Below are 13,259 nucleotides of genomic sequence, written 5' to 3' on the forward strand. Positions count from 1 at the left end.
GGTTATTCTCCTTGTGTTTTGCTTAAAGAGATATTGAAGATTTTTTAAATATCATTTAAGCATAAATGCAGTATAGACTAGAACAGACACAGGTGTATGGGCGCAGGTTCTGCTGTGATAAACTGGAGTATTTCCCTTACTGCTGGATTTGGCTGTACCATTTCACATCAGCAGAAGGCTAGGGATGTAGTCCTAACAGAAGCATTACTATTTCATTACATTTCAGATTTCTGTCTGCCATTAGAGCCCACTGCAGTTAAAGAAAGATTATGCTAACCAAGGCTGGAATCGTACACCTTCAATGTAATAAAAGCTGGGGTACACGTTTTAAAAGTTGTGAATCCCACTGGGCTTTGCACTCCAAGACATAGCAGCTGTTGAAGTACTGACTTAGACAAAACTTTAAATGCTCTGAAGCATTACCAAAGAATATCTGAGAAGTTTCAATTCTACCACCTTGAACACCAGAGCAGAATCACTGACCTCATCAGGCTGAGTACTACGAAGGATAAAAAAAGCCTGAGTGGCTTCCCATGACACAGCAATCCCCTACTTGTGTCTGAACTCATGTCTCCTCCTTGCAGACTACAGTGATGCCATTTTTTTGCTCCTGGCATGTTTCTATAACCAGCCCAACCTCCCAGGAAAAGGTGAAGGCATTTGCAGGACTTCTGAAAGGCAAGAGGTCAGGTGAAATTATACTGAGAGACACGCCTGACCCATTGGCTGCCTGTTGAATCCCCCTGACCTCGGCGAGACCGGAGCTGTGCTGTTTATACCCAGCCTGTGCCAGGCTGCAGGATAAAGCAACAGCTGCAAGCCCTCTCTTGGCTCAGCCTCAGGCACCCACATTGCTGTTCAAAGGTAGCCTGAGGCTAAAGCAATTCACAGCCCTCCTGAAGTGCATGGCAACCAGAGCCTACTGTGTTCACAGACTTCAGCTGCAGCTGGAAAACCACACTGAGGCCCTCCTAAGGAAGACCCTACACTCATCTCAACTACCAAATTTTAGCAACGTAACACCCCTGCAGCTGCTCCTCCACGTGCATGGACGTAGCAGTATGCCCTGAGTATTCCAGAGGACAGGTTTGCAGTCAGAGTTTGAATTTGAGGCTCGTGATGCTGACAAAAGATAGTCTGGTGATTGCATGTGACCTGCACACACAGCCCCACAGCCTCCCCCTTTCTGCCCTCCCTGAAGCAAGGGGGCTTTGTCCCTAGGATTGGAACACCAGGCAAGTATTGCAGGAGGAGCTGTCTGAATGCATAATTAATGCACTTTAGAGATGGGGGAGCCGAGATATTCAGGACTGGCTTTGGTGCATGTTGGTCTGCATAAGGGTAGAAAATGCTGGCAGAAACCAAGCCAACTGGTCTCCTGGTGTTGCAAGCAGCTTCCAGGTGGAGCCCCCTCCCAGCATGGAAGCCTGAAGCCTAAAGAGGAGAAACATTGGCTTTTTGACAGTGAGTGAAAAACACTAAGACCTGGTCACACGTGGAGATAAAATCCAAAAGCAGCTACACAAGGGCTTTGTTGCTTTGGAATGATGAACTCTCCAAGGCTGAAGACTGTTAACCTGTACTTTTCTAGCCAAACATGCTTGTATTACAAGCCTTTAGACATAAGCTGTTGACCAAATCTGAGACTAAGTGGACCTAGCCACACCTAAACTTTTCTAAGACCATGACCCTACTGCACTATTATCTGTTTTAATAGATGACAGAGTTATTTACATACTGCATTACAGCAGTATTTAGACATTGAATTAGCAATAAATCAAATAATCATGCACATAATCACTGTATCCTTCTCTTGTTCAAGTAGAGCCTTCTCAGAACTACTCTGACACAAGTCCATCTTGAGGAAACCAAAATATCTTGAGATCTCGACTAGGTTTTGCACAAGTCCTTACAAGTCAGAAGAGCTTTACCTCGAGGCAAACCAGGAATATTAGTTACTTTTTAACTGGCATGTGCAAGTGTAATTTAACAATTAAAAAAGCAATGTATGATTACAGTGATAAAAGAAGAGCATGACTGCAGAACATAATATGAGCTACCACATAGCTACCATAATTTATCTATTTTATGGGAGGATGGAAATTAAAGCAACGTAATTAATCCACATAAGCAAACACTTCCTTTATTTTTCTTTAACCTAATTTTGTGACTTAAGGTCTAAGAGAAACAAATCTTAAACCTATAAAGAATATGCTACCCACAGCACAGGAAAACTGAGCAAGCATGCAATCACTGCAAAGGAGATGAGTGGCTGGGAGTCACTGAAAACCAACTTGAAATGCAAAAAGGCAGAACTAGAGATCAGCTAGCCAGCATCTCACAGTCAAATGGCACAGTAGATTGCTTTGGAGCAACTTAGGAATAATATGAAAAATGTGTTTGCATATAATACCTAAAAAATAAAAGTGGCCTTCAGAATTTGCAGACTGGTATGCATAGCCAGCACAGTTCTTTCCTCCTATCAGAGGAAAAAAAAACTGTATCAGAACAACATTCACTGAATATGAAGAACTCCAGAAAATGCTACAAGTTTTATTTTAAAAAATAAATTGAACCATATTAGAAACAAACTACCAAAACCCACTTTAACTGTAGTGGTTTCAAGGGCCATGTGACAATAATTGGTCTTCAGAACTAAGCCATTTCAGTAGATGCAGTTGTTTCTCTCTTCAGAATAATCTTACATGTTCAAATTTTTGAAGTAATTTGTAATGGTTGTAATGGGTGTAAAAGCTTCCAAGTCTATTTAGTGAGCCTCAGTAAGACTTATATCACTACATAGTGAAAAACATTACTTGCAGAGTAAGTTAAAACAAAACAGAAACACACCATTTATATAGTATTCTGAGATATTATTCCTTGTTAGCCTATTCAACACCTAGAAATCATCTGACATGCTTCTGGCTACAAAACCCAGTCACACATAGTTCACAGTCAAATTCTGAGAAGCTTTCTTAAATTTAGTATTTGAGCCCTTAAGGAAAGAAAGACAAAAAGAGAAAATGGACAGCTGTAGGCTGGTGTCCCAACATGACTTTATGATGTTGTATCCCCAATTGTCTGTTCTGTTCATGCTGGAGATGTTCTGCACCTTTCTGAGAGCAAAGTGGGGAGAAGCAGTGTGGGGTTTGTTTGCAGACACTGCACTTGCTCCCCCACACTCTCCCTCACAGACTGTGTTGTCTGCAGCACAGACAATGGAGAGAGCTCTTTGCTTTTCAGTTAGTTTTTTTTAGCTCGCTGAGGCAGAGAAATTCCCTGAACTGTGGCTTTTCTTTTTCTTGGAACTGATCAGCCCTGCTCTGGACTGAAAACCCAGAAGAGCACCAGCAGCTCACACCTGTGGCCCACCAGGGCCTGGGATGGCATTTTCCAGCACCGGAGGGACTGATGAGAGATTGAGCAAGCTGAGCTACACCCCAAGGCAAAGACTTTCTGGATTTGCCATCTCTTCAGAACAGCGAGAGGTTTTATTGTTTAATATTATTCATTTTTTAATGCTTATGAATATTTTCCTTGTTAAATACGCAGTATTTTTCCACTTTTCTACAAGGAAATCTTTTCCCAGACCAATAGGGTGAGGGGCCTATTGAATCTGCTTTCTAGAGCGACCCCTTTGGAAGTTTCCCCCCAAATTTGCCCCAAACCAGGACAGCTGGGTTGTAACATGGCTTTGTTTAGGCTTTCTCACGCAAGGAAGTTTCATGTGGAGGAAACCTACAAAACAAGAACTGCATTCATTTTATTTTTTCATTTCTCCAAAAGTCATGGCACAGAAATGAGTCACTTCACAAGACGGTACCTGCATCTATTCATAATCTCTCCTTGAAACAATGGAAGAAGTCCAAATTTGCAGGCTAGCATCAGATTTTTAGAAATACAAACAAGTTCATTCAAAGCTTCATTAAAAGGCAGGACTCATACTGGGTTTGGATTGTTGGTATATCTTTCCATATGACCCATCACAGCTAAAAAGGGATCTTCCAAAAGTAGAAGTAATGAAACAGAATCTCTCCATCAGAGAGAGATTATCCATTTCTTCTTTTTCTTCTTAGTATCTTCCTTCGAATACAGCTCTGATCTTGCTTTTGGCCCACGGCAATACACCACAGAAAAGTTAATGAATTCCACCTAACTTAATTATGGTTATTAATTTGCAGGTTTCTAAGCCTGTTCAGCTAACATTAAACAAGCTACTTCACAGAACACATGCAAGACGAATTTCAGGTTACACACAGGAAAAGCAAAAGGGTTGACTCAAAGTCATTTTTCACATCTGAGAAAGTCTTGTCTTGGAGGATGGTGAGGCAGTGGAATAGATTGTCCAGAGAAGTTGTAGATACTCCACCCCTAAAATGTTCAGAGCCAGGCTAGACAGGGCCTTGAGCAACCTGATCCCACAAATGGCATCCCTGCACATGGCAGAGCAGGGTGGGACAAGATAATCTTTAAGGTCCCTCCAGCCTTAACCTTTCTATGATTCTGATTATGAAAATAATGGTCTCCACTGTTAAACAAAAACATGCAAATCTCCGAGTGCAAATAAGCATTTCTGAAAGAAATGTTGGAAATTGACCCTCGCTAATACAAAAGCAAAATACACCTCCTGAATGCATCCCATGTCAGAGCACCTGAGATGTATCACAACACAAAAACAAAGCCTTTGGAGGGTGAAGCAAGGACAGGTAGCCAGGAAGGAATACAGAGAAAAATTGTCAAAGCAGTCAGGGATCAGGTTAGGAAAGCTAAAGCCCTCACAGAATTAAATCTGGCCTGAGACAGGGACATCAAGGGCAACAAGAAAAGCTTCTATGGGTATGTTGGTGATAAAAGGAAGACACAGGAGAACATGGGCTCTCTCCAGAGGGAAACAGGGCACCTGGTTACCCAGGACATGGGATTCACCAAGGTACTCAGAAACTTTTCTGCCTTGCTCTTCACTGGCAGATGCTCCAGCCACACCACCAGTGTCACAGAAGGCAAAGACAGGGACTGGAGAATGAAGAACTGCCCACTGCAGAACATGAGGTTTGTAACCATCTAAGGAAGATGAAGGTGCATGAATCACAGAATCAACCAATCACAGAACTGATTAATTAGGTTGGAAAATACCTCTGAGACCATCAATCCAACTGTGTCCTGTATTTCATCAGAAGCAGCATGGCTGGCAGGTCAAGGGAAGGGATTCTCTCCATCTACTTTGCTTTTGTGAGACCCCACTTGGAGTGCTACATCCAGCTCTGGGGCTTCCAGTGTAAGAAGCGTGGTGACCTGTTTGAGAGGTTCAAGAGGAGGACTATGAGGATAATTGGAGGGCTGGAACAGCTCTCCCAGGAAGATGGGCTGAGAGGGTTGGGGCTGTTTAGCCTGGAGAAGAGAAGGCTCTGGTGAGCCCTTACAGCACCTTGCACACAAAAGGGGCTGACAAGAAAGCTGGAGAGGGATCTTTTACAAAGGTGTGTAGTGATGGGGCAAGGGGAAACAGCTTTAAGATGAAAAAGGGCTGATTTAGATTACTGTGAGGATAGTAAGACACTGCAACAGGTTACACAGAGAGGCTGTGGATACCCCATCCCTGGAAGTGTTCAAAGCCGGTCTGGACAGGGCTTTGAGCAGCCTGGTTTAGTGGAAGGTGTCTCTGCCCATGTCAGAGAGGTTGAAACTGGATGATCTTTAAGGTCCCTGCCAACCTAAACTGTTTTATGACAGTAACACATAGAGTTGATGAACTGCATCAGGCTTGTTACTGTCATTTAGAACTGGTCTCACACACTTGGATATAAAGGACTACAATACCGGTATATTAGTTTTTGTTATCAGAATATTTGGTTTGATGCCACAATGCAGAGCTTTGCTGGAAACACCTGAAGTTGTTCCAGATGTACAGCACCACACAGAGATAAAAGATCAGGTCCCAACAGCTCTGCCATCTTCCTAAAGCAGCACAATATCCAGCCCAGCCTCTCATCCACCACCTTCCTGTTCTGAAGATGGTTAGTTTGCTTCTCTTTGTACTTTTGTATTCTGTGGTATATATATATAGAGAGAGAGAAAGAGAGAGAGAGAGATTTAAAGCAAATACATGCCTAGCCATTGAGTGATCTGCATGGGAAAAGAAAGGGAACAAAAGATTTTAAGTATTCCTCAGAAAAACAGCAAACCCCGACTTGCTGAAGCAAGCATCAGAGCACTAACCCTTAACTCCACCACTGCTCACTGTCACGCCCAGGGGCAAAGATGAACTGCAGCAGGAAGGTATGATGAGGTTTGTTTAAGAAGTTATTGCCCTCAATGCTCTGTCATTGCTGTCAGAGACTGCACTCTCTGTGGCAGAGTCAGCAAGGGAAGCTGTGCCTCCAGCTAGGCGACGCTGGTTACCACGCTGTATATTATCATAAACCAGTGACAGGTGTTTACTGCACTGATACACCCAGCCTTCAGGCTGAAGAAGCTGAAGCATCCCTGCCTATTCTGAAGTGTGGACACTGGCCTTCTGAGGGCAGAGGGTGTCAGGGTAGGCAGCTGGGGGACAGGCAACAATGCAGCAGGTGTCAGAGCCTGAAAAATAGGATCCAGCAAATATATTTTATCCTTCCCCTTTCACAGCGTAACATGAAAAAAAAAAAAGTTTCAGAGACAACAAATAAGGGTTAAGAGTGGTTCAGCTATGGTACAGAATTTAGAAGGACCCATGTTTCAGTCTCTCTTTGGGCTCACTACTAAGTCTTGGCTCTGGATGAAGACAGAGACAGGTATCAGACCATGCATTTTGGGGCTACCTTATCACACAGGATATTGATTAGAGAAGTTCATATATAGCAAAACAGCAGAAACAGACTTCAAAATACTTCCCTATACTCACAAATTATCTGACAGTTTCCTGAATACTCATTTATTTCAGGTCAGCATTTAGCTCTATTTCTCAGTACACCACTCTTTCTCTAGCTTGTCTTCCTTTCAGCTGATTTTCATCCTGCTGACTGTAATGATTTCTAAATATTGTGATCAGATGGTCAAAGAAATATTCCAAGCCTCAGAACAGATTGCTGCACACCCTTCATGAGGGAAATGTATGATCAGCAACAGAGACAGGATTTCATAAACCAAAATGGGAACACCCAAAACCTGTGGAACAGTACTTTGTACACGCCTTCACTTAACACTGTAGGCAAACCCTATTACCTGGCACTTCAGGCACTAAGATTTGATAAAGTTTTGAGCAGACAAGGAAAAGCTACATTTTTTCCTATCGAACATCAACCTTTCAGAGGTACAGGTCAGACATTTGACTCTGACACCATGTTTGCTTTCTTAGTACATTCAGAACAAAAAGATCCTTTGCAGCTATGAATCATTCTACCTGGAACATCACTATAGCCAAATAACACTCACCTTTTCACTGTGTTTCTCAAGCTGTTTATGAATGCACTACAGTGCCTATAGTTTGATTTTCCTCATGGGATAATTCTGAAGAATTCTAAAAATTCTCAGTTAGCTCCAAGGCTCACTGCTCCTAGGGAAAACTGCTTTTATTTTCTACAAAAAAAGCTTCACCTGTCCTGTACCCAGTTTTAGCCTAAAAATATTACCTTTCTTCCCAGAGAAACAGTCAATGTATGCAAGCATCCTTGTTGCTCCTCTACTAGGTAGATATCATTGCCCATTTTTGAAAAACATAAATTACTTTGCTGACACTTTGTTTCTAGCACACACTCAGCAAAGAAATCTTATTTTTCTTTTACCAAGTTCTTATTTCACAACTTGAAAGTTTGCTCTCACAAGTGCTCTCCTTCAGCAAAGCAAAACCTTAGAAAGCTGAGTGATTTCTTAAGATCAGGGTCATCCTGCACTACCTGCAGGTTGCAATATCTAACTAAAGGCAAAAGTCATGCTTCCATTCACAGTAAGATTTCAAATGATGGGAAGTCAGTAATGACTACACTCAAGGAAAAATACACATACACTCTGATTATGCAATTTAAGTGGGTTTGCAGCACTTTTCTCAGTGTTCTACTGAAAATCCATCTACCAGAAAACCTGCCTGCAGACAGGAAAGAGGTTTCTGTCGATGTTTTTCATTGCACTCTGTCCTTAAAGTTTGCTGATTTTGTCAGCATAGATTTTTACTGAGTAAGGTAAATAAACTCTCCATGGAGGGGGTTGTCTAATGGCTGAGTAACAGCTACAATTTCAGGCACAGGCAGGGAAAAAAGGCTAATGGACAACATTTTTAACAAAGAGCTATGGATACTACTCACAGTGAGATGGTCTGGTCTTTGCTGCTCAGTCATTAAGCATTAGTAGATGGTTAAGGTTCCACTCATAAACCAAGAGATGGAAACAGGCAAGCACCTCTTAGAGACCCCACTACGTGTTACAAAGCAAGAGGAGGTGCTTTTCAAGGTTCTGCCCCTCAGCTACAGAAACCAAATACACACTGTAAGAGATATCTTCAGCGTGGGAAACACCTGCTTCATATCTTACCCAGGCAGCAATAAAACTTTTGATTTTTTTCTTTGTAAAGTAAACACATGGGAACTTCCTAACACAAAGTTCATCATGAGCCACAGGAGTGTTGACATTATTCTTAATGGTGTTCTTCTTAAGAACTGAACATATGCCAGAAATCTCAGGCATACATTACACAAACTAAGAAGACGTCCCCGTGGCTAATTGTTGCTACTGGAAAGAAATCCACAAAAAGTCTATTTTTAACAGTCTCCTTTGGAACTCCAGTTAAAAACTAGACATCCAATTAGCTTTTAATTGAAAAAAGCCCTTGATATAAGAGTGTTGATGGTGTATCCAGTAAAAATGCAGTTTACTATTACAAAGTTGTATTAATCAGTGATAAAATGATCTTGGTCCAACAAGATGACTTGAATCAAAAGTCTGCAAAGTTAGGGCATATTCCTAGAAAAGAGGCACTCACCTCAGAATGCAGTAATTTAAGAACCCTTTTTAAATAGCTGTTCCAGACTCTCAGAGCACAGCAGGTGTGTGTCTAACACATTAATAGCACTATTAGTAGAAATGGAAGAACAATTTTGTGTTGATGAGTACATTATTATGCTTACCTTCAGAAGGGCTATAAAATAAATTGCTAGGTTGTGTTTGTATACTAAGACAAAGAATATATTACATACTTGTCAACCTTGCTAGCAGAGACATAACAAAAAACCCTGACTGGGAAAAAAAAACAAACAAACAAAAAGGGATGCAAGGTTCCTCAATAGTTGGGTGACTTATTGGGATGGAATGGGCTCGTAATCACAGGAGAACTGAAAATAAGAATAAAGTTTTAGGAAATATTCTTTAACACACTTCATGAGCAAAACAAAGTTCTTGTGAAAGATTACCATCAACACAGACTTAAAGAGTACTTTCCATCTTTGGAGTCTGTGAATTCCTGGCATTTCCATATGCTAGCTCATACAGAAAGGAGAAAAACATATACCTGCATGCCAGCAAAATATCTACATACCTTGATTACTTTACAATACCTATTGACTCAGAGGCTTCCAATGTACGATCAAAAAGCTCACAGTTCTCTGCCACAGTGCCAGCCCAGCCAGGTGGTTTCAAGTGGAGAAGGGACAGCAGCTTTCTTTTGAACCATCAGACCCCTTCACCAGCTGAAACCTGAACAGCGTGGGAAATACCCAGGGTCCTTTTTCAGAGCAGTATAGGTTCACTTTGTTCACATACAAGCCAACTTCACTGTGCAGTTTGGAGTGAGACTGGTGAACACGAAGCCTCTGGCCAAGCCAGATCAGAGGCCGGCGTGTCTTCTGCTGTGTCTCGCTCTAAGTTCCCCATCAGGCTGGCAGCTGGAAGGGAAGGTTCTTAGTAAACCACCTCAGGATGAGCCCTGCTATTCCTTAAGACTCGGCTGGTACCGTAGGATCACAGTCCTGCTGGGGCAACCACCGTGGAGACTCGGTGAGCTGCTGCAAGAGCCTCAACTTTTCCTCTCACCGTCTGCTCCCTGCGCCGGACACATCACACGAGGAGCCCTTCGCCGCCCGTCCCCACGCCCCCGGCCCAGAGCGCGGCTCCCCGCGCCGGGCAGTGTCCCCGCAGCCCCGGGAGGCGGCGGGGCAGGCTCCCGCCCGAGACCCGCCCCGCGTCCCGCCTCAGCGCGGCCCGCTCACCGGCGTCGTAGAAGGCGTCCAGCACCGCCGTCTCGCCGAAGTCCAGCTCGCCGAAGTTGACGGTGCTGAGCTGCGCTCCCTCGGCCTCGCAGGCCCGCAGCAGGCACTGCCGCGCCCCGGCCTCGGGGCTCCGCGCCCCGGCGCCCGCCTTGGGCGGGTCGTTCAGCACGTACACGGCCCTCAGGCAGCGCGGCCGCGGGGCCGCCGAGCCCGCCTCCGCCTCCGCCTCCGCGGGGCCCCCGGCCGCCGGCTCCGGCTCCGCGCCGGGGGGCGCCGGCTCGGCGGCCGCGCTGCCGCCCGCGGGGCTCTCCATAGCGGCGTCGAGGGATGAGGAGAGCGGCGCGCTGCCGCCAGGTGCTCAGGCGGGGCCGCGTCCCATCGCGGACGGCCGGGCAGAGCCCCGGCGCGGCGGCTCCCTCCCTCCTCCCGCCCGCCCTTCTGGCCGCGCTTCCCTCCGCTCCCGGGACGAGGCGAGCCGAAGGCGGCCGGCGCGGCGCGGGGCTCGGCTCACCGGCACCGCCCTCCCCGAAGGACACGAAGGAGCCCCGCGCCGAGCCCGGCCCCACCCCGCCGTGCCTTCCCGGGACAGGGGCCCGCTCCCGGCCGCCGCCTGGGCGCTCTGAGCGGCGGTGGGGCCGATGGCGCCCCGTTTATCGCCGGCCCTGCCCGCCCCTCGCCGGCCGCAGCGCACCGCCCGCGGCTCCGCTGCCCCCGAGGCAAGGAGCTGCTGCTCGCCTGTCTTCCCTGCGCTATCGCAGCTGCTCCCACACGGAGCTGCTCTTCCCCGTCCAGCTGCTCACACGGCTTGGACCGCATTTAAACTCTGTCAGAAGTTTCGGTACTAGTTCATCCTTGAGTTCCTTCTCTTTTCTTCATAATCTCCCACGATCATGACAAAACCAGCTTCTAGTAACTTTGTGGCAATTCCTGGCTTCTTTTTAAGAACAAAATTATGTTTGATTTTCTAACGCATTTTTCTTACTAGCTACACTAGTGATGGCAGTCTGGGGTTTGGTACTACTACTGGTCCAGGCACTGGTGCCTGGGTAACTTCATGTCTCAGCCTCGTACCCCAGCTGTCAAAAGTCACCCTATGGGGACCACGACCGACTGGCGATCAGGGGAACAGTGGAAAAGCACAGTCCCTCTGCAAATTTGTGTTTGAAGTAGTAAACCTATCTGGAAAGCTTTTTCATTTCATTTTCCACTCATGGTGACAGATGAGATTTTAAACAAAGAGTTTCTTCACGTTTTGCTGCAGCGTGAAGACTATGTGGCTATCGGAGACAATGATTTTATCCCATGCTGTAATCATAGAAACAGAGAACTGTTGATATTGGAAAAGACCTCTAAAGTCATTGAGTCCAGCTGTTAACCCAGCACCACCATGTTCCCCACCAAACCATATCCCCAAGTGCCACAGCCACACATGAACACCTCCAGGGATGAGGACTCTACCACTGCCCTGGGCAGCCTATTACCATGCCTCCCCACCCTTTCAGTAATACAACAAAAGCTACAATCAGAGTCTTACAGCATGGTATTTTCCTCTCTAGGTGCCTGTTTGGGATTAAAATTAATTTACTTATAGAATATGAGAAATGCATAGGCTTAAGTTTAATTGTTACTTGGTTACAATTTAGCACACGCAGGCCTTGCACAAAACACTATAGGTGAACTTGAAATGAGGTCCCTTCATCAGCATGGCTGGCTCAGCAGGGGAGGAAAAGATGGGATACTTTCAGATAAGGGCTGAGACCTGGGTACTCAGTAACACCAAAGAGGGTCCCAAGGCTGCACCAAGCCAGAAGATAGGAGCAGTTAATGGCCTGTCCATGTGGACATGGATAAAGAATCCAATGAGGTGTTCGAAGATCCCAGACCATAAATTTCTATTGGATCAGGAGGAACACACAGGGCAGATGAAGATCTTGTGCACAGACTGTGAGGGTATGAAGGCACAGGGATTTCTTTATTCAAAGTCCCTGTCCAGGGTCATGCAGCTCCTTCTAAAATAAACCAAGTCCGCCTCAAAACCAGAGTCTGATTACTGTGAAACCAGGGATTGGTAATAAGAATTGCAGTAGCCAGTATTTCTAAAAAACACTCCAACATGAGGATAGCATAGTGCTGTGCAGTATTCATGTTTGCTTAGTGGCTCATAAGGAATTTAGAGAGAATGTGGATAAATAATTTAACAGGCAAACCTATTTCTCATTTTGGAAAGTTAGGGCAAATAAACCTTTAGACTTGGTCCACAGGTTGGGGGTGTGTATGTGCTTTTTTGACAGAAGCACTAGAATGTGAGACTTTGGAGGAATGGCATGGCCACCAGAGATTCCCCCCACTCCTGGCAGCTTTTCTCTTTAGGCAAGAGTAAGCTATTGTATGACACACCATGTCTATTAGCCTTGATCCAGTAATGCACCAATTGCCTGATATAATAGGAGAAAAATCAAAGCCTGCATTTAGCAGATAGTCAATATGCACATTGAGCCTTCCATCAATAAAGAGCACTAACACCTAAGTTTATGATTCTCCCCTATACCAATCCTACTTTGTACTTTTTGAATTATAAAAATGTATGGTAGAACAGCTGTTATTAAAAACTGAGAAGTACAGTGCTGTCAAAGTTAAGGGATTATTTGCACAGGAAAGCTTTTATCTTATTCAAGAACATCCTCAGGCTTTTAGCAACTAACATGCAAAAAAACCAAATTGCAATTCAATGTGTTTAGAACAATATATGCATGGTGTAATGCTTTCTGTAATCTTGAAAATTGTTTTAGTGTCAATTTTCAACAAATAAGCTGGGATTGCTAAGTGGGATGCCACTGAGGCATAGTAAATAAGCTTTTGTGCCTTCCAGAGATTATAAAAATTTAGGTTGTTGTAGGTCTAAGACATGTCTTCAGACTTCATTTTGCAGGTTTTTATAATTTGTTAATTTTTAAAATTACTTGTTGAGAGGTCTGTCTCTTGGTCGTGAAACAGAGTGATAGTCTGTAGATATTTTACATGATGATAAATAAGAAAAGGATATTTTCCCCTTTTCTTAATTTTATTTGTCTTTCAAACAATATC

General features: G+C 44.6%; 1 protein-coding gene across 2 annotated transcripts in view; it reads right to left on the reverse strand.

The window, feature by feature from the left end:
- MAP3K15 (mitogen-activated protein kinase kinase kinase 15) overlaps positions 1-10,540 on the reverse strand; it is an 86,890-nt gene extending 76,350 nt beyond the window's left edge. The window contains exon 1 of one of the 2 annotated variants that reach the window (XM_066313949.1): positions 10,176-10,540. In XM_066313949.1, the coding sequence (XP_066170046.1) occupies positions 10,176-10,488 (313 nt within the window). In that variant the 5' untranslated portion in view covers positions 10,489-10,540. The remainder of the gene's footprint in view (positions 1-10,175) is intronic. The other variant, XM_066313950.1, reaches the window with a different exon arrangement.
- Between the last annotated feature and the right edge of the window lie 2,719 nt (positions 10,541-13,259).

This window comes from Sylvia atricapilla, chromosome 2 (assembly GCF_009819655.1).
Source record: "Sylvia atricapilla isolate bSylAtr1 chromosome 2, bSylAtr1.pri, whole genome shotgun sequence".
NCBI classification, from domain to species: Eukaryota; Metazoa; Chordata; class Aves; order Passeriformes; family Sylviidae; genus Sylvia; species Sylvia atricapilla.